Raw genomic sequence first — 19730 nt, forward strand, 5'->3', positions numbered from 1 at the left:
TTCAGAGAATCAAACACACTGTGTTTAGACTGCTCCAGAAATACGGAATACAAGTACATCAGTGCAGTGCTGGGATTCTCACTAAACCCTTGCAAACATAATAAATAAATATTACTAATTAAATATAAATTCCCAATGGCTACTTCATCTCTGCATGAGTTATTCACTAGTTTAGCTACAACTTTTTTCCAAAAAACTATAAGCCACAGTGGAAGGGAAAAGTTACTGTTGAAAAGTGAAAGTTGTATGTTGGGTTTATGGGCATATAATTGGTTGATCTTGCCCACACAGGAAAGGTTTATGTATTTAGTCCTCATAATTGTAGAAACAAAGCTGAAAATGATATAAAGGTACAATTATGTAGAGGCTCCAACATGGGAAGGCTACTTGTAGTCTTGCAGTAGTGGCAGTAGGAGAGAATTCACCTCATAGAGTTTAATCTATTCTTTAGAGCTTCTCTTTGTAGGTACAAAGAAACACAATTCTGAAGCATGCTGAAGAGAAAGTAAACATTTGAGGAAGAATGCTAATCGAAACAGATCTGAAATTTGTCATGTAGCTCTGTATGTTTGCAAGTGAAATGTTTCACATGGAAAGGATCTTAAAAGGCTGTTTAAAGGCAACTGCTGAAATACTTACACCTATTTCAGCCCTTGGAGTGCTGTCATGCATTTTGTTGGGTAGCATAACATTTAGTTCTGAACACAGTCAATTAAAGTAATAGCAAAAATACGGCTATACCTTAAGATTATGTAATCTAACATCTAGCACTGAGGCGGGAACAGGAATGTCAACGTCATACATGATAGATTTTATCCCCCTCATCTTTTTCACAAGCTTCCAGATGAGAGTTTGTTTGTCAAAGTATCCTGTTCTAATATTTCCTAACAGTTAATATTATTAATATGATGCCTAATGGATTATGTATAGTTGTGTCCATCCTTGCGTAGAGATGTTCAAACCAGGCTTCCTGTGAGTAACCATACCATGACAAGCAGAGTTATTTCCCCGTGTCTCATCTGGGTTGCTTCTGTTAGGAATTCTGTTGTCTACCTAATTGTATGCCATGTAATGTTTCTGCCTTTTTTTTTTGTCCAAATTGTACAACTTTATTTTTCATTGAATTTCCTCTGTTGATTTCAGACCATTTCATCAAGTAATCAGGATGACTTTGACGTCTGAAATTTTCCATCTAAGAGTTTGCTGCCATTACTGGTGTGCTCTCATCTAGAAGTTCTATAAGTTTCCTATCTCCTCTGCCATCCAAATTGTTAATGTAACTTTTGAATGGGCATGGGTCAAGGACTGGAGATTAGTTGAGTGAGGTCCACTAATATCTTCAGAATAGTTAATGCTTCTAAAAATTACTTAGTCCATTCTTCTGTTGTCACGTTCCCATCTCCTTGTTAAAATTTACTTAGTTATGGTGAAATGGTTAAAAATTATGTCATATGGTTTTAATTCACATTTTTTGAAAGCTAAGCAGAGTATGATGTCATTTTTTTTTTTTATTTTAAGATGTATCTACATTTTCTAAAATAGTTGCTCATCTATTTAGAAGCCTTTCTTGCTGCCTTTTTATGTGACTTCCACACTGAGATGTTTAGTCTGGCTTTTTTTGTTTATTATCTTTTTTTTTGTTTTGTTTTCTTTTAATTCTCATAGTCATGTGTTTCTCTGCTTATAAAAGTTACGGAGAAATTGCACAAGGTTGCTAGAGATTCCTGACACATAGATAACTGCTTCATTAATATGAGTTCCCCTGTGTTCTTTCATCCTTCACTTACTTGTCTCAAATCAAACCTGATACCAGTTCCCTTAGTTGGTCAAAGTTTGCATTTTTGGAAGCTTTCTTCGGTGCTCAATTTGTAGAATAGGGAACGCTTAATGTGTTTTTTTTTTTTTTTTTTTTTTTTTGGAATTTTTTCCCAAGTTTTGTGTTCTTAGATGATTTGTAGTGATAAGAACCAAATTCAAGGCTGTGGATTCTTTCAGCTTCATCCTGCTTGTGAATCCACAGGAGTTGTTAACAAATTCATACTACGGATCTAAGCACCCTAGCATTATATGGTTTCTTAAGCCATACTATGATTTACACAAATGCTGAAAGCCTACAGGTGATAAGAAGCACTCAAGTCTTATGCTATGTGTTATACTTGAGAATGATAACAATGCTTTAGGTGGATGCCAGTGAAGGCTGAAGAGTTCCTCAGCTTGATTTATACTGCAGTACTCTTCTCCCCTGTGTGTCAAAAACTTGGACTTGGACTCCCATGTTGCTATGCCTTGAAATGTCTTCAGTCATGAGAAATGAACAGAAAAAACAGATACTTCAATTGTAATCTGAAAAACATTTTTTTTTCTTGCTTGTACTTTGATTGCTAATGGGATTCAAAGTGTAAATTTCTGTATTATGGAGACAGTGAGCCCTGTGCTGCTGCTTGCATTCAAAGTGTTTTTCCTAACCTGACTTGAAGTACTCTGAAACGATTTCATATAGCTCTTTTAATGGCTGTATAATAGCGGATGATATGATTTTCTTTATATCTTTATGAGTAAATAAAGAATTGATGATCATTAGTTTTGTTCTTACAGTTATCCAGTGGATAGCTTATAGTTCTGTAGTGTTATTTATGTGTCATTAAGGAATACATGCCACAGCCATCTCATTTGATTATTACACCTGCGGGGGTGGAAGTTTTCATATTTTGCTGTTAGTCTTACCTTGTACTACTGGATTTTAATCCAGCTAGCCTAATGATTTCTGGTTGAGGGAAAGTACATTGTGACTGGTTATACGATGAAGTAGGAGGAAAAGGAAGGAAGCAGGGAAAAGGACGCCTTTGGAGATGGAGATTGTTAGTGAGAGATGGCATTGTTAGAGTAAGTTTTGCTAAGCTGACAATTCATTCACTACGGAAAGCCGTGTTTCACTTCCCTCTTTTTCTTCCTGCTTCCTCTGATTTTTACCACATATTCCTAGTCCGTTTCTTTTTTTGTGGTTCACTGTGGTGGGTTTTGGACATGACGTGCTGTTTTTCCACTTGCGGGAGCTGTGTGTGTGTCTGAGCCAGTGTTGTGCCAGCTTGGCCAGGTGAATCTGCTCAAAGAGTTTGCTGAGGAATGTGAGGGCTGGCCCGAAGGAAAGGGTGAGGCTTTGCATTGTGGATGTAGAATTGAGACTGAAAGAGAACTCTGCTTTTTGGCAATCTTTTCTTTTAAATTATTTTTTCTTTTCCCCTTTTTCTTCCTTGACCTTTCTCTGTTGAAATGCTACACAGGTATGCTGGCCTCTGGAAGTTATTCAGGAGGATGCTCTCAGCAAAATCTGCCTGCTTGAAAATACTAAATCCGAGCAGTAGTGCTGGTCCTTGTTACTGAAGGACTCCTTTGAATGCCTTCATAAATCAAACACGTTTTCTACCTCACTGTTCTCACAGCTCTCTTAGGAAAGAGAATTGGCTTCAGGCTGGCTGTGTTTGAGGAGTTCAACTTGAACTTACCTTGGGGCCTGCCCGGTTAGCAAACCAGGATTTCCAAGGGCCGGGGAAAAGGCATCCCTTGGGCTGCGTCCTGCTCACGAGATGCAATCCAGCCACCCATCAGGTTCTCCACCACACCCTTACCTGCCCCCTGCTCGGGCTTTTTTGGCCATTTAGCCCTTTTTTGGCCATTTAGTGGCTTGCAGCCAACAGCGGCCTGTCTGCGGGCCTCTTCTCTGCACTGGGGTGCCTGCGCTGGGGCCTTAAGCTTGCCCATGTAGTTATGCACAGCAACTTGTTATTTTTTTAAATAGCTAATTAAGTGGTGGGCTCTTAGTGTTTTGCTTGAAATAAGAATACTTCTTGATGATATTTCTTGCAGTTGCACTTTATTTTGAGAAAATAAATGCTGAAACAAATCCAGTGTATGTTTGGTTTATGTTGCAAGATGACAACAGCGTCATAATTGCTAATAGAAATCCTTCGGAATGGAGAATGATCTCATTTTGCTTTAAGCTGTTAGATAAGCTTTTTTGTCTACAACACTGGCCTCTGAATTAGTTCTGGTGTATTCTAATTGAAAAGAAAGATACGATTAGCTGCCTTCATTTGGTGTGTTTTGGAAGAGTTGTCTGTGACTGTTTTTGGAACAGGTTTTCAAAAGCATGTGAGAGCTGTTGTGAGATCCCATAATAGGACTATAGACTTACAGAGCACAGAGATGATTTTAAAAAAATTATTTATGTAGGAATAGTACTCAAACCACTTACCATGAATTGGATCTAACTGAAAATCTCAGACGAACAATTGTCACTTTGAGAAAATAAATGTGACTCTATCGTTTGTAGTAGAAAGGCTTACTGTGTGCAGTGAAATCAGTCACCTGCATTTGTTTGTTTACATTAATACAGAATGTTTTTGAGAAACTGATCATCAGCAAGAAGTAAAGAGCATTACCTTCCTGACATTAAGTATGACTTGTGTAGTTGCAAGATGACTCTCAGGAGTGTAATCTCTATTCTCCTTTCTTCTTCTTTTTATTTAAGCAGAAATGTAGTTTACCAACCAAGGTTCCTTACAGTTGCACCTCAACAGCAGGGAAGCGTTACAGAAGAACCGGTGTCAGAAGGTCTGAACAGAAGGGCATGGCAGTTTGACTGGGCATTAAATAGACTGGATAACTCTGTCAGAAAAACTGGCCGCATCCCGAAAACCCTTCTACTAAAAGTCTTCCAGGAAATATGCAGAGAAGGTAAGCTGCTTCCAATTCAAGTTAAAGCTAAAGCTGTGATAAAACAGTTCATCAAAACAAGGAAACTTTTGAAGGAGTTCTGATTGTATTTTGTCTTTTGGATGTTGTTTAACCTTCCGCATGTATTGATGAACAAACTTTAGATGCTGTATAGATACTGTTCTGCTTTAAATGCACACATTTTCTTTTCAAGGGTTTTTTGTCTTTGGAGTTTATACAACTTGTAAAAATTGAGTGTACTTCTAAGAAGTCTTACTATGTTGCCCTGGTTATTACAGTTTATCTTTTTTTTTTTTTTTTTTCTGTTAAACTTTTCTCATATAACAGTGTTCTGAACTCTTAACAGGGATTGTATCTGTCTACTTTATACAGTACATTTTGTCTGTCGGAAGCCATGGTGTCCTTGAGAGGTCATTTGTTTTAAAATGGAACTATACAGGGAAATGTGGAAATCTGTCCCCAGGTTTCTCCATTATCAGGTAGCTGTGGATATTCAGATTAACAAAGCTTTATTTATTTATTTTTTCAATAAAACAAAAATAAACAATCGAGGCATTGTTTGTTCTGACAGATTCAATATTCCTTTGTCTAAAAATAGCCAGACTATATTAATCTTTTGCAAATCAGGTAGCACAGTTGAGATTTGGTACCTGTTAGGATGAGTCAGTGGAGATATTTTATGAATTGAGGTGTTGAATTGAGGTGAGAACTTTGAGTATACTGAACAATGACAACGTGTATTGTTTTGTTTTCATTTTCAACTTTGCTGTCTATCCTGGAAGTTACTGGCTTATTTATATATTTGGATAGTGGTCCTAAAGTTCTGAAGCTCACTGGTTAAAAGATGAGTTTTCAATTCACTCTCTCTTTTTGTTGAACATTTTTAGTTTTGTCTTTCAGTTTGTGATATCCTTTCTGACTGCTTTTTCGTTTTTAGGTATAAATTTATTAATTGCAAATGTGGATAGGCAAGGATTTTATGCTTCCAAGCTTATCTGCAGCCACAGTTTTAATGATTTTTGATCAGTTAGTTTTTTTAGGAAGCATGTTAGTAAAGAGTTTAATCGCTCATAGTGGTTTCCTTTAGTTATTTACGTATTTTTTGTTTGGGTGGGCTTTGGAATTCATGAAAACAACAAGCTTCAAAAGGTTTCCATTAAAATAAATGACAAATCTTAATTTGAAAAGCAGACCTTATTTTATTTTTTTAAACAGCAAATAATTTTTTTAATAAAACTTATTTTTGCTTTTTTTTTTTTTAATAAAAGCAAACTTACCAAAGTGTGGAGTCTTGTTTATTTTTTAAAACTGTGTGTTTTAATGTTCTTCCATTTATAATCATAACACAAAAAATGCACCAATGTGTTTGATGCGGATCTCGTCTTGCTCATTTCTGTACTCATACTGCTGATTTTTTTTTCCAGTTTCTTTTGACTTTGAAGTACTAAGCCACTAGTATAAAGTATGTGTAAAATACACTGGCATCATGAAACTGGAGATATTGGCATTTTTTCCACACTAACTTGATTGTATGCAGAGATTTAGAAGTTAACGAAGTATGTTTCGTTTCCCATCACTCCATGATGTTTTCACAAGCTCAAATCATCATTTGCAACTTGTACCTGCCCTCTCTCACTATTTTATCTTATTTATCATTTCTCGTTATTTATTTTTCCCCCACTCCTGTGTGTTTCTTTCCAGATGAGCTTATTCTGATATAGCAAAAAATACTGACAATACTCTGATATAGCAAAAAATAACATTTTTTTACAAAAAATAACATTTTTTGCTATAGATTTTTCTAGTGAAACCCACTTTACGATAATGATGTGATATCCCACATTTGTTGGTCCTTTTGTGTATCAGAAGATCTAATTCTAGACTGCCTTATGCATTTCTGTTCTTGAGTTTTTTTTGTATTTTACCATTATTTTATAGTTGTGTAGCTGTTCTTATAGCTCTGTATAATTGTAATAATAACAACAAAATATACCTGTAACATATAAAATCTACTTAGAGTAATAAGCAGCAGCTGGAGATAACTTTAGTGACTACAGTTCCTGTCTCTATGCTGGGCTGTACACAACTTCAAAGTGTTGGCATGAAGACTTGGAAGTCACTTACAGAGCACTTGTGATGCTGCAGACTTGAGGTGATTTTGGAAGTCTGAGTCATGCAAGTCTTCATGTGTGTTTCTGTTTGGGATAGGAAACCTTAAATAACTTTTTTTTTTTTTTTACATTTAACTTGTATGCAAACATCTGTTTTTTGTTTTTTTGTTTTTGTTTGTTTGTTTGTTTGTTTTTGTTTGTTTGTGTTTTTTTTGTTTTTTTTTTTTAAGTATTCTGCTTTCTACAGGAACCCTCCTTTTGATTATAAATGTCTGTGTTCCCTTATAAAGAAGTGATTGAAAAAATCTCGTCTCCAATTTACTGGATAATCTGATAATCTGCAGTTCTACCTAGTTTTGCCTCAGGAGTAGTAGTGAAGTCCAAGGCAGTCAGCTGAGTCCATACTTCAGTTTTTGACATCTCTAGGGTTGTGTACAGAAGTTGGACGGTGTAGATATTTCTAGTTTTCTTCATTTTCTTGATATAAATTAACTCATTCACTTTATGTTGAGCATGGACAGAAATGAAAATGAAAACCTCTTTCAGAACCTATTTTCAAAACCTGTCTCAGAAAACCTGTTTTGAAATAGTATGGAATTGATACAAAGTGTTTTGCAATTTTAGAGATTTGCCAAAAAAGTTGCATCCCTTTTAATTAGTGGGAAATACAAACTACCTGACCACCTGAGTTCAGGGTTTTGTGTTTTTTCTGCTCAGCAGAACTCAGTATTGTACTAATTGAGACGTTTTATCATGAACCTTCTGCAGCATATAGTAGTGTCATTTTTTAATCATTTGGGTATCCTGTTCAGTAGAAAAGTTCAATCTTGAAAATTGTATCATTTACATAGGAGGGGTTTTTTCTCTTTCTGTTTTTCACTTCCATTCCTAATGATGGTCTAATGTTGGCGCTGGAGATAGGATTCTGAGATACCATTCATACTGCTTGCCAGCAACATCTCTTTTCAGCCTTAAGCTTTATGAATAAAATTTGGAGGTTAACAGCACTAGCATAGCAACAAGAGAAGAATCTGAATAAAAAGGCAAAATGAGTAGGGATATAGAGGTTTTTCCTTTCTGGGCAATTTGAAAGCTTGTTTATTGATCTTCATTGATGCCACTAAAAAGTAAAAACAGCCTCTGTCAGGTGGGTGAGTTACAATAGTGTCTTGTCATCTTGTCCATGCTATCTTGTTTCTGTTAAGTCCTGACGTGACACACACACTTGTAGAACTTGGTAGGTAAGGTGTGACTTGCGTATGGGTTCATTCAATGTTTATTTCATTTGAAGAGAGATGCATTGCAATTCTTAAGGAGTGTGAACTCTTCTCTACTGCAAGATTGAAACCAACTTCTTATTCAAGAGCTATAAATAGATGAAAAAATAAATAATTTTTGTAACACTATTTGGAAGGATGGGTGCCCAGCGCTGCATAAATATATACAATTACTTGGACAAGTTGGTATCAGAACCTATAAGTCCTAAATTTAGACAGTAATATTCTATAGATATACTTAAAAGTTCCTTCAATGTTATCTTTCAAATGAATCCCAAAAGAGTAAAAGTTAGAGAAAAAAAATGTACACTTATTGAAATATATAGTTCCCAGTGGTTCTTACATCTGACAGACTTGTGGCATTGTTGCTGCTGTGTGTGTGTTTGAGTGACTACTTCTGCTTTACTTGAGTTAGACCTATTAATAATGTTATTTTTTACTGCAGGGTGTCCAGGGAGTAATCAGACCTTGCTTTTGTTGCGAAGTTGTGGTGCTCTGTTACCAGAGGTATTGTCATCTGAAAGAACAGAACTAGCCCATACGATATGGGACAAGATGAAAGAAATGGGTAGGTTAATTTTGTCAGTCCATCCTGCTGGAATAGCAGTGTGCTTTAGTTCTTCACTTTGTAATAGAAGATGGAATGCATCTTAATAGTGTTTCAATGTTACATTATAATGGCAAAACCTCAGTAGTAAATAAATGCTAGGTTTTCTTATTCAGGTGAGAGTTATTTCCTATTCTGGGAGTTATACTGACATCTAGGGGTGTTTATAATAAATCTAAAGATTGCTTTTTCTGATGCTTAAATCAGGCTTTCACTTGATTTTGATCGTTGTAAGAATGTATTGTACATCTCTTTTAGATGTTATGTTGATATAGGTAGGCTGAGTATTCCTAGTGCTACCAGCTATTGTATCAGATGGTTTTTATTTTTAAGTTAGGCATTTATCTATACATGTTGCATAGATTAACCGATTCTTGATAGTGAAATTACTAAATGTGTAAAATGAATACATCTATAAAGGCTGCAGAATAGTGTGCACACCAGCAGCAGTGCTTCTGTGCTCTTTTTAGGTTTTAGCCTTTTACAAACGTGTGCTGTTAAATAGATGCCTGTTACTGTAAAGGTGGATAAAAGGAAGCAGGCTGATTATAAATAAAGTTGATCCAGAATAAAATTGATAAGAAATTAATTACCTAAGAAAGCTGTAAAATCATGTAAAATATAGAGCATCTACATTCAGTGACAACGGTTGAAATATTTCCTTAGGTGCCGTCTATGACACAAGCCATTATAATGCTTTACTTAAAGTCTACCTCCAGAATGAGCATAAATTTTCTCCAACGGAATTCTTGGCCAGAATGGAGGAAGCTAATGTGCAGCCCAATCGAGTAGGTATTTTTAATAGTAATTTTGGTTAATATTTATTGGATAGAAATCATTAACTTCCCTTTTTTGTTTTCTATAGGTTACATACCAAAGGTTGATTGCTGCTTATTGCAATGAGGGTGACATTGAAGGAGCGAGGTATTCTTTTGCGCTCACATTTAAAGAAATCTCTAAGAAATCTGTTTATTATATTCCCCACCATTATTGTTATAACTCATTTCAGGGTAATTCTTAGAAACTGAGTAAAGCAAAGAGGATTCATTATAATTTATTTGAGTACTGAATAGCAACTTTTTAGAGATAGCTGGAACCTGCATCACAAAAATGAAAATAAACCATAAATGTGTGTTCAGATCAAATTGTATTGAAGCTGCTAAGAAAATAACTTCTGACATTTTTAGAGCAGGTGTGGAACAAGTATGAAGTTATAAAGGCTTACTGCCTGTATAAGAAAATGGCTACTTGCGAGGGCATTTGAGAACGAAGTGGCTTAAGAAGTAAATAGTAATGATTTTTTTTTTGTTGTTACACAGGGCTCACTGGATATTCCATCTAACATTAATTGCATTAATTTTTAGCAATGCTAAGTTGCAACAGTGAGATTGCTGGACATGTATAATAAGGAAAAAGGAGAATAAAAACAAACAAACAAAAATCTCAGCCCCATTCTTTTGCCTATGCATATTTCAAAATGACAAAGATCTTTAATATGAAAAAAGACCACATTATGCAGCATGCCTAGATAAAATAGCTCAGTGACATCAGTATTTGTTTTTGTTTAATACAGTACTTGTCCAACAGCACAGTTATAGCTCGGTAGTTTATTTTCAAATTAAAAAAAAAAAATGTCTTTTTTCTTGTTTCAGTAAGATTCTTGGATTTATGAAGAACAAAGATCTCCCAATCACTGAAGCAGTATTCAGTAGCCTTGTCAAAGGTCATGCAAGATCAGGGTAATGTTAATACCTTTTTAAAAAATAATAATTTACTTTTTACTTTTATGTTTTACTATAATGTAAAGTGACATTGTACAGGAAATTTGCATGCCACAAAATAGCATAATGGTTTTGCATAATGTAAAAGATTTTCTTTTTACACATTTTTGAAGCAAACAAGGCTATGTAGCAAAGGAAACAATTTTTCTTGTTTCTGAAAATGTTTTATTTCAAGATAAATTACTGTACTTCTGTAATGATTTGTGCTTTGATGTTTTAAGGTTTGCTTAGTTAAATAGGTTTCTCTGTACTTGTTGCAGCCTTTGTTTCCGATTCTTTAAAACCTTAATGAAGTAAGGTGGAAGTGACAATAAACAGTTGTGATTAAATCCACTGATACTCTTTCTTTCGAATTCTTTTAGAGATATCAAGAGTGCAGAAAATATCCCTTCAGTGATGAAGATGGCTGGTGTTGAGCCAGGTCCAGACACCTATTTATCACTGCTGAATGTATATGCTGAAAAGGGTGATGCTGATAGCATCAAGAAGGTATTGTGAGTTTGAGTTTAAATACAATTTGTTTGATCTTGTGTTCAATTTAACTTCAAAATGTTTTTTATCCATACAGGAGGAGTCATACTGATTTTTTTAAACTTGTTTCCTCATAGCAAAAATTATTTTATTTTTTTTTTTGCGTCTGAATAGCCAGTTGACTGAAAACAGTCTCATACTTTATGAAAAATATTTGTTTATTGATGCTTGCTTTTGAAACTAGGAGAAGATCTCGTGAATAATGTTTGCCAGTGAGTGATTTAATAATTCATTTTTTTTTCAAGGGGCAATGATTGTATATGATACATATAAAAGTAAACCTTGATTATCCTGCTCTCGTTGAAAGCATAGAATCCTTCCAGTAGAACTGTGATTTTTTTTTAAGGAGAGTTCATACCTGCAACTTACATATTCATAGTGTCTGAATAAGATAATGCTGCTTTACAGCCCTTTGTGTAGTTGATCATTTCAAGTTTTGGACCACAACCACCAGCTTTTGTAAATTTTACTATTTTAATGTATTCTGTTTGAAGTCAGTATAGAGTTTATTAAAATTAAATATCTTACTGTTTTCAGACTCTAGAAGAGGTTGAGAAGACTGAAGGGTACCTTATGGATAGGATTTTGATGCAGGTGATTTTTAGCCTTGCCAAGGCTGGATATCCTCAGTACATTGAAGATATTAAAGAACGCATAAGATTTGAAAAGGAATTAATTCCAGGTATGTACTTGGTTACTGCAATGATACTTTGCTGCTCAGGATGGTGAAGGAAAGCTTTTTTTTTTTTCTTTTCCCCCAAGAATACCTAATGCATCCAAAAATAGATAATTTTGTATCTTGAATATGGAATGAAAATACTATTTTGGCACTAGTTTGTAGATTAATTTATGCTGTTCTTAATCATACTTTCTGAAATGTAAATTATAAACCAATTTTATAAATCAATTATATTTCAAACTAAAATGTAAACCAAACGTAAAATACAAAGCAATTCACATACTAAAATCTATGTATCATCTTTTTAACTTCTAAAATTCATTAAGACTTTAAGGAGACTCTTAAGGAGAGCAGTAATTGTGGAGTCCTTTCTTCAAACAACACTATTGTAACTCCTGTTGTGACAGCTCTTTGTGAATATCATAAAAAGGGAGACAGTAAACACTGACTATAGTTTTCTCTATCTACAGTTAAAGTCACTTTTAGATCCCAGTGTGTGTAGTCTGATTGATAACTGTTAATTATACTCATCCCTTTTCCTTTTCTTTTTTTTTTTTAATTTTTTTGACACGTCTAGATTTTTTTTTCTCTTACCTGATATCCAATCATGCTACAGTGGTGATGGTTTGCTAATCTTAGGAATGGTCTTTTTAGTGCAGTAAGTGAATTTTGTTGACAATATAAATAATTCTGAAAGATGAAGTTTCAGATTTGATTGGTGAGTCATGTTAAAAGGTATGTCAGTGATACACGAAACTTACTTTCCTAGTTTTCACTGCTTTTAGTGTATTTTAATGTGAAAATAGTTATATACACTATTCTAATGTTGTTGTTCTCTGTCTTTCTGTCTCCAGATGCGATGAACCTCTGTTTGACTCTGATAACTCATGGCTTTGAAGATATAAGTTTCCGTATTTTGAAGTCTTACAATCATTTATCACGTGATAATGCGGACCAGGGTAGCTTCTTCTTACAACACTGTGTAAATAGAGATCTGGTATGCAGCACAGTGATACTTCTTTTGTAATGCACTAGTGATAATATATTTAATTTAATGAATCCATAGAAATGGAAAATGGTAGATTTTTTTTTAATAGGTCTTACAGAATCAAAGGATTTTAGTATTTCATGCCAATTTGCATAATAAAATGAAATTCATGAGGGAAGCCTGTTTGGGATATGTAATATCAACTTCCTAAACATGAGAAGAATCTGACATTGTAAACAATTAGAGAAATGTAAAAATATATTAATTCTTGAAATTTTTTGCAGCCTTTGAGCAAGCTGAAGCAATTTTGTAGTGAGTTAAAAGAAACAAAAATGCACTCGGCACCGTTAACATTTGTCTTGCGTTGTGCTTTGGAGGCCAACAAGTCAGGTACTTTGCTTATTTATTTATTTTACGTATGCTTATTTAAAGTACTTGGTCACTGTTTAATTATGTTGTGAATGTTTTTAGCCTTGGCTATTGGTGTGATGAAGACCATGAAAGAGGAAGGCGTGCCGCTCAGACCTCACTATTTCTGGCCACTGATGGTTGGGTTCCAGAAAGAGAAGAATCTTAAAGGTTAGCAATATGATATGTGCTCCTCTTGCTTTGTTGTAAACCTAAGATAACAAATCTTCACTAAAACACCACTTCCAAGATTCACCAGGCTCTTGAAAATAAGTGAAGACCTTGCTGCTTTTCTGTCTTTGTTGCAAACTTTTTTTTTTTTTCCTTCAGAAAGGCTTTTTAAACCCCCCCTTTCTTTCTCAATTGTGATACAAATTTAGGTGGCTTACCTTTGTATAGAAAGATGAGCAAAAGAGTTTATCTTTTTAACTCTTCACATTCTTTCTGCCTTTCAGTGGTTCTTTTCACTCCTCATTACTTTGAAGAGCTTACTCTTGAAGAAACTGAAATCTGAGAGAAGCATTTAATAGTAAGGCGGTGTTATAATAGCTCTCCTGGACTGCAAATCCAATTCTTTTTTTAAACCATCTTATTATATACCTGATAAGCCAAATGTGAGTTTAGTTACAATAATAAAAACTGCAGGAGAACTTACGTCACTGAATGTACGAGCCTGACCTGACAGCATCCTGATTGAAGGACAGAAATGCTCAATCTTTTGGATTCTTAAGTAGGTTCAAGCATTTAGCATGCTTTCCCCTGTTACACATGGGGATGTCTACAGGCTATGAATAAGAATTGAACAAATATTAAATTTTAGAGTACAGTATCTAATTCTTTGGTTTGCGTTATTGGTAATTCAGAAAGAATGGTATTGTAAAAAGATGCTTTTAACAGAAGTACTTCCCCCTTGGGGAAACAAAAAACTGTCTTTTTCATCTTATCTCACAGTATAATGTGCTTTAGAATGAGATGCAGAGTTGTTAGTGTGACACTGGGTGACAAACAAAATGCACAAACAAAAAAAAAAGTGCTTTTAGCACTCTCTTCATATCGCAATTTTATCTTAAATATACAGTCACATTCCAGTTTGGAAGAAATGCTGAAACAAGTATTCCCTAATTGTTTCTGGCTATAAAAATGTCTCAAATCTTTTTCAAAAAGCCTTTGTGAAAACAATATTCAGTTTTTATTAACTCTTTAGGATCTGTTCTGCTAGACTACTACCCAAGTTTATCTTCTTACAGGTTTTCAAGAGCTTCAAAGTTCAACGACATTTTAAAAGTATCTCAGTGTTGGTTTTAGGTTGGTCATTTGTGACTTACTCGGAGTGCATTATTGCCACAAATAAGTAAAATTAAGTTGTGTCATACTTCTGTATAGGCAGCGGGTGCTGCCTACTGAACAGAAAGAGGTTGTCTGTTACTACAATGAAAGTTTCACCTCACTGACACAATTCTAAGAGACGCTGAAAGTGTTAGATTTAGACTTCGCTCCCAAAGCTGAAGCTGTGTCTGACCATTGAGAGAAACTCAAGTTTCAGATCAAGGTCTCTGGCAAGTTCAGAAGTTTCCTTAATTTCAACTCCTACTGTAGAAATTGACTGTACTCTGGCTAGGAGTTACTTCTGGAAGTCATGTAAACAAATTGAGAATAAAACTGTTGCAAAAGCCCTTGACTCTGGCTTTCTTTAACATGCCCTAGAAAGCCTGTCTTCTTCTGTCTGTAAAAGCATTGGATGCATAAACTTCTGTATGGCTGTATAATAGCAGTGTGGCTTTGCAAACATGGTTTTGTAACCTCATACTTAGTCTCTCAGTTTGAATCGTCAAGTGTGAAAGTTACTACTCCATACATAACTACAAAGGTCAGTGATTTTGCAGTTCTTAAAATATGTGAGAAGATATCTAAGCATTTTTTTCTGCAGTGAAGAATCGGTGGAATCATTCTTGCTGCAGTGAAACAAATTGTCTTTTTTTTTCCCATTTTTGAAATTTAATTTTAATTAAAAAGAAAAAATAAAGAGACCCACTATCTAAAAACACATCCAATACAGTTGAGGTAAAGTAAATAGGAGGAGAAAAAAACACCCTGAAATTTTCATAGAAATAACAGAGAATGCTTCAGTGAGAACTTAAAGGTGACAACAGACAGTAAATGAGCAGAATGGTGCTTTCTAGCAGTGAAAAATAATAGGGCTGTACTAAGAAAGGTACAGACAGACACTGCATCACATCTCCTACTAAAAAGGAGGTAATAATTGCTTCATCTACAAAGTAGCAATGCCTGGCCTAATGTGTATAATTTTGCATCTCAGTATTGGTAAGGCTGAAAATGGAAAAGAACTTTTAAGGGGGGGAAGAAATGGTAAAAATCTGATAGGAGGTAGACAATGGACTGAATCATTAAAGGACACAGAAGAAAAGCAGCAACATATCTAGAACTGCAGGGTACAAGTGCCTTAATATAATGCATATAATATGACTCAAGCAATTACAGAACTAGTAACAACATTTAATTACACGTTTATCTGAGGTTCATTATAACAAAACCTGACACACTATATCAAAGAAGGTTTCCTAACTTCTGTATTTTGCAGCTGAAGGTGAAAGAAGTAACAGTGAAGTGGTGGCTAAGAGGAATAAAGCTAAGCAAGGCAATTTTTTAAATGTACTGCAGAGAACTTAACCACTCTGAACTAGCAAACTGATCTTTTCAGTCATTTTTTACACAGGCAGATATTTCAGGTGGAATATGCTCACTTTTATTTGCATTTGATATGAAACTTGATAATTACTTATTTCTGTAGTATTTATCTAAATAAATGCTGTTAGGCTTGGCAATGGGGAAGTATATAAAAGGGTTTAAAAGAGGTATATGCAGTAGATCAGAAAAGGTTTTTGAGATTCAGCTTGTATCAGATCATAGTAACAGGAGAGTTGAGCAGAAATGTTTGGCTTATGCTGGTAACTGGACATATTGGCTCCCTTCATATTTGTAGAATCACTTCAGGTATTTTTGAAGACAATTTTTAAAAGTCAATAGTGTATTTTAATTTCATTTTCTATTAAACTGTTGTGGTTTTATACACAAAGCATGGCTTGTGAATGATAATTCAGTTTTTACTTTGCCCCAGGAAAAAGAAGTTGGATGAATAAGGAAATAAGTCTCTTGAGCTCACTGAGAGCAATGAGTGCTGGTTTCCTTAGTAATTACTTCAGGTCGTGTTTTGTAGACAGACCTCTCCAGCCAAGAATTTTGGAATGCATCTCAGATTAACAACACAGCAAAAATACTTAAATATTATGTTTTTTTCCTATACACGTCCTCCCTTTACAAGTTTTTTATTTGTTTAGAAAATTGCTGTAAGCACAGTTATGCTGCACTTTCACGTATTGAACTGTACGTAGCTGCCTTAGTAATTAAATTCCCCGTGTTCTGGTGGGACCATATTAGATATAAGGTGCTACTTCTTGTGAGGAACTTAAGAAATGAAAGGGGGTCTGAAATGTGAGCCTCTTTTCTCTCCTTAAGAAGCAGCAAGTTGTTCGGCTCTATCAGAGGAATATTATGATCATCTTGTGATAAATCTCTTATTGCATTTCTTGGTGTTTGGATGTACTTATTTGAGGCTGGAAGGATGCTTTTCTACTTGTGCTGGGGCGTTCAGTGCTGTTTCCAGTGCTGACAAAAAAGGAGAACGGAAGTGTTAGGCTGTGTTTTGTTCCTTGTTTCTGTCTTCTTATAATTCACTTATATAATTGTGGCAGTTCAACCCCTGGAATCCGTACATACCTCAGCCCATCATCTCAAAAACCTCTTCTTGATGAAGCAGGGAAAGGTGACTGAAAAAACTCTCTCTGAACCCATACAAGTCCAAGGAACTATTGTACATATATGAAAACAGGACTCCATCAAATTTTGATTTTTTTTAAAGCCATGAATAGAAATTTTAAGACACTGTGGATAGGCTGCCTTTCATATTACTCACATGATTTTTTCTTCAAATGCAGAATACCACTACCACAGTATCAAGTATTCTATATAATTTCAGGATTTAGACAATTGCAAAATATCTTAAAATACATTATGTCTCATGCAGACCTTTTGAATGAACTGTTACATGGTCCCCAGGGACTAATCCTTAGTTAAAAAAAATAAATAAATAAAATAAAATAAAAATTATTTCTCTTAGTAATCCTTGTATTTACAGAGTCTTTTTAGAAGACTATTTGATTGTGATTTTTCTTTGGTATCTTTGTGTGTTTTTTCGTTACACCCAGTTTTCTATAACCCAAAACAGGATCTGCAAAGCAACCCATTGAGGTATGGGTGTACAGTTGATAAAGAAATAATTATTTTTAAACTAGTGTTTATTTCATTTTCCTCATTTTGTGCTTTGTTTTTGTGTATATTTTGTAATGTACATAATATATTAGTACAGTAATACGTGTATGCGGTTTCTAAATACACATACGTGGGGGAGAGCACATCCTCAGAAAAAGTCCAGAGACCGGTGTTGTAGCTAAATGTGGTTGCACTTTTGTCCTTTGTAGTCTGATCTTTGGTAGCTGGGAGAGAGAGAACACAATAGTGTATTTTCCAATACTGTTACGAGATGAAAGTGGTATCTAGAAAGTCAACGTACAATAATGCTCAAACCTTTACTCATCCATCCATTTGATCATATTGTAGTATTCTGATAGAAGTGGGGATGTTTCACTGCTTTGTGTTGCAGAAGATATTTACATGGTAATAAAGCATTTCCTCCTCTTCATGAGGTAGGAAATGTATGTGAAATTGTAGGATTCGGTGTTGATTTTCATTAATCTATTCCAAAAAACTCTCCACATCAGCTATTGTAGGTGTGAAGAAGTGTGTGGCTGTTCTTTCAACTTAATTTGGCTATGTACAATGGTTCTGTTGGTATACCTCCTCAATTTCCATCCCAGTCTTCTGCTGGTGTCCTAATCTTCGTACGTGCACCTACCTACTGAGGTGTTGTGCCAGGCCATGTAACTTTTTTGTGACTGGGTACTTGGGAATGGCTGTGCTTAACAAAGCAGATGTCTGCTCCGTTCTAGGTACGGAGTTAAGTATCTAGATCTAAATCTCCTGAGTTCACCATACCTTGTTCACTGTGTTAGATACCTTGCAGTCTTCAAATCGTACCTTAGTGATGAGGACTCGAACACAGCTATTTGGTAAAAGGCAACACAAGAGGGCTTAATACATATGCTGAGAAGTTGAAAATGTGGAATTGTAGCTAGCTGTTAAATTTTGGAAGGTATCAGGAAAGACTTACTGTAATTAATTCTTTATTCATATTTTCACAGATTCTGGGCCAAAATCAGAGTTTTGTTTAAGGCAAACTCGAACAGATGATGCGATTTTAATCTAGTGTGACTTGCCTGCATGTATTTGCAAGTGCTCAAAGGGAATTCACATTTGATTATTTGCACCATAGTGCACTGCATAAAATATTCATGGAAGTGTCACTTTTCCATAGGTGGCACTCCAGGGCAAAGACAGGGACTTTGGGAAACTTTGCATTTTTAAAGTAATAAGTATGAAATGCAAGTTGAAAAAAACATATGCTATTTGGAACTGGTGTCCTGCAGCAACTGACAAGTCACTTTTAGACCAGCAAAAAATGATAATACCTGTATTGATTTTGACGGGTTCAGAGTTTGCTAGCTAGGGTTATTGTAAGAAGTTTCTCCAAATCAAAAGAGTGTGAACAATTAAAAAGCATGAAGCATACTGTGAAACTCTATGCTCTCATTGTTAAGCGTCAGTAACAATGTTACTGGATCCAGTAAGATCAGGTATTGTTGTCTTCAGATGCTTCTCTACAGCAGCAATACGTGTTGAAATTGATCCAAAACGTGTAAAAGTTGTAGTTTCACTGGGGCTTGGAAGACTCTAACCTTTCTCTGATTTCCTGTTTGAGTCTGATGCGTTAATACAGAAAGTTAACACAGACCCGTTTGTTTATGAAAATGTTGTTTGCTTTGAACAAATCTAGAAAGAAATCTTGAAAGCTTGCCTCCTTACTAATGTTGGGAACAAAGCTAAGAATGTTGATTTTGTGTCTTGAAAGTCATTATATTCATTACGCTAAATTCCAGGTCTTTTTTATGCACAATAATATGGACCTTCTAATATATAGCTTTAAAAGATGTTTTGCAAATATAATATAGAAAATAGCTGTGTACTAGCAATTTCCAAGCTAATGAAGACTTTCTTGGTTTTGATAGTGCATCATGCAACAGGAAGTTTAGTAACTCAATTCCAAGCTTCACAGTTTTGAACTTTATTAACACCTCAGATAGAAATGCATTTTTTTGCATAGTAGTTTCAAGAAAAGAAACTGAGGAGACAAGTCTGTTTTTGAAAAGCAACGTTTATTTTTGTGTGTTTCTCAAATTTTCATTTTTCTGCAATGCTTAGCTTTACCAATTCTGTTTTGATAGGTGTCTTTGAGATCCTCAAAGTGATGCATGAGTTGGGGGTGGAAATCGATGCAGAAACATACACTGGCTATGTTCTTAAAAATTTTCCAGATTGCAAAACTGCCTGTGCCCAGCTGAAGGTGAGTTTACACTTAAAAA

At 35.0% G+C, this 19730-nt stretch overlaps 1 protein-coding gene across 1 annotated transcript in view; it reads left to right on the forward strand.

Annotated features, from left to right (window-relative positions):
- LRPPRC (leucine rich pentatricopeptide repeat containing) overlaps positions 1–19730 on the forward strand; it is a 91310-nt gene that overhangs the window by 4924 nt on the left and 66656 nt on the right. The window contains exons 2-12 of the mRNA XM_084284540.1: positions 4532–4734; positions 8568–8690; positions 9396–9517; positions 9595–9653; positions 10382–10468; positions 10873–10999; positions 11579–11723; positions 12575–12717; positions 12993–13098; positions 13180–13287; positions 19593–19711. Coding sequence (XP_084140666.1) covers positions 4532–4734; positions 8568–8690; positions 9396–9517; positions 9595–9653; positions 10382–10468; positions 10873–10999; positions 11579–11723; positions 12575–12717; positions 12993–13098; positions 13180–13287; positions 19593–19711 — 1342 coding nt within the window. The remainder of the gene's footprint in view (positions 1–4531; positions 4735–8567; positions 8691–9395; positions 9518–9594; positions 9654–10381; positions 10469–10872; positions 11000–11578; positions 11724–12574; positions 12718–12992; positions 13099–13179; positions 13288–19592; positions 19712–19730) is intronic.

The sequence above is a fragment of the Netta rufina genome (assembly GCF_964035555.1).
Source record: "Netta rufina genome assembly, chromosome: 3".
NCBI classification, from domain to species: domain Eukaryota; kingdom Metazoa; phylum Chordata; class Aves; order Anseriformes; family Anatidae; genus Netta; species Netta rufina.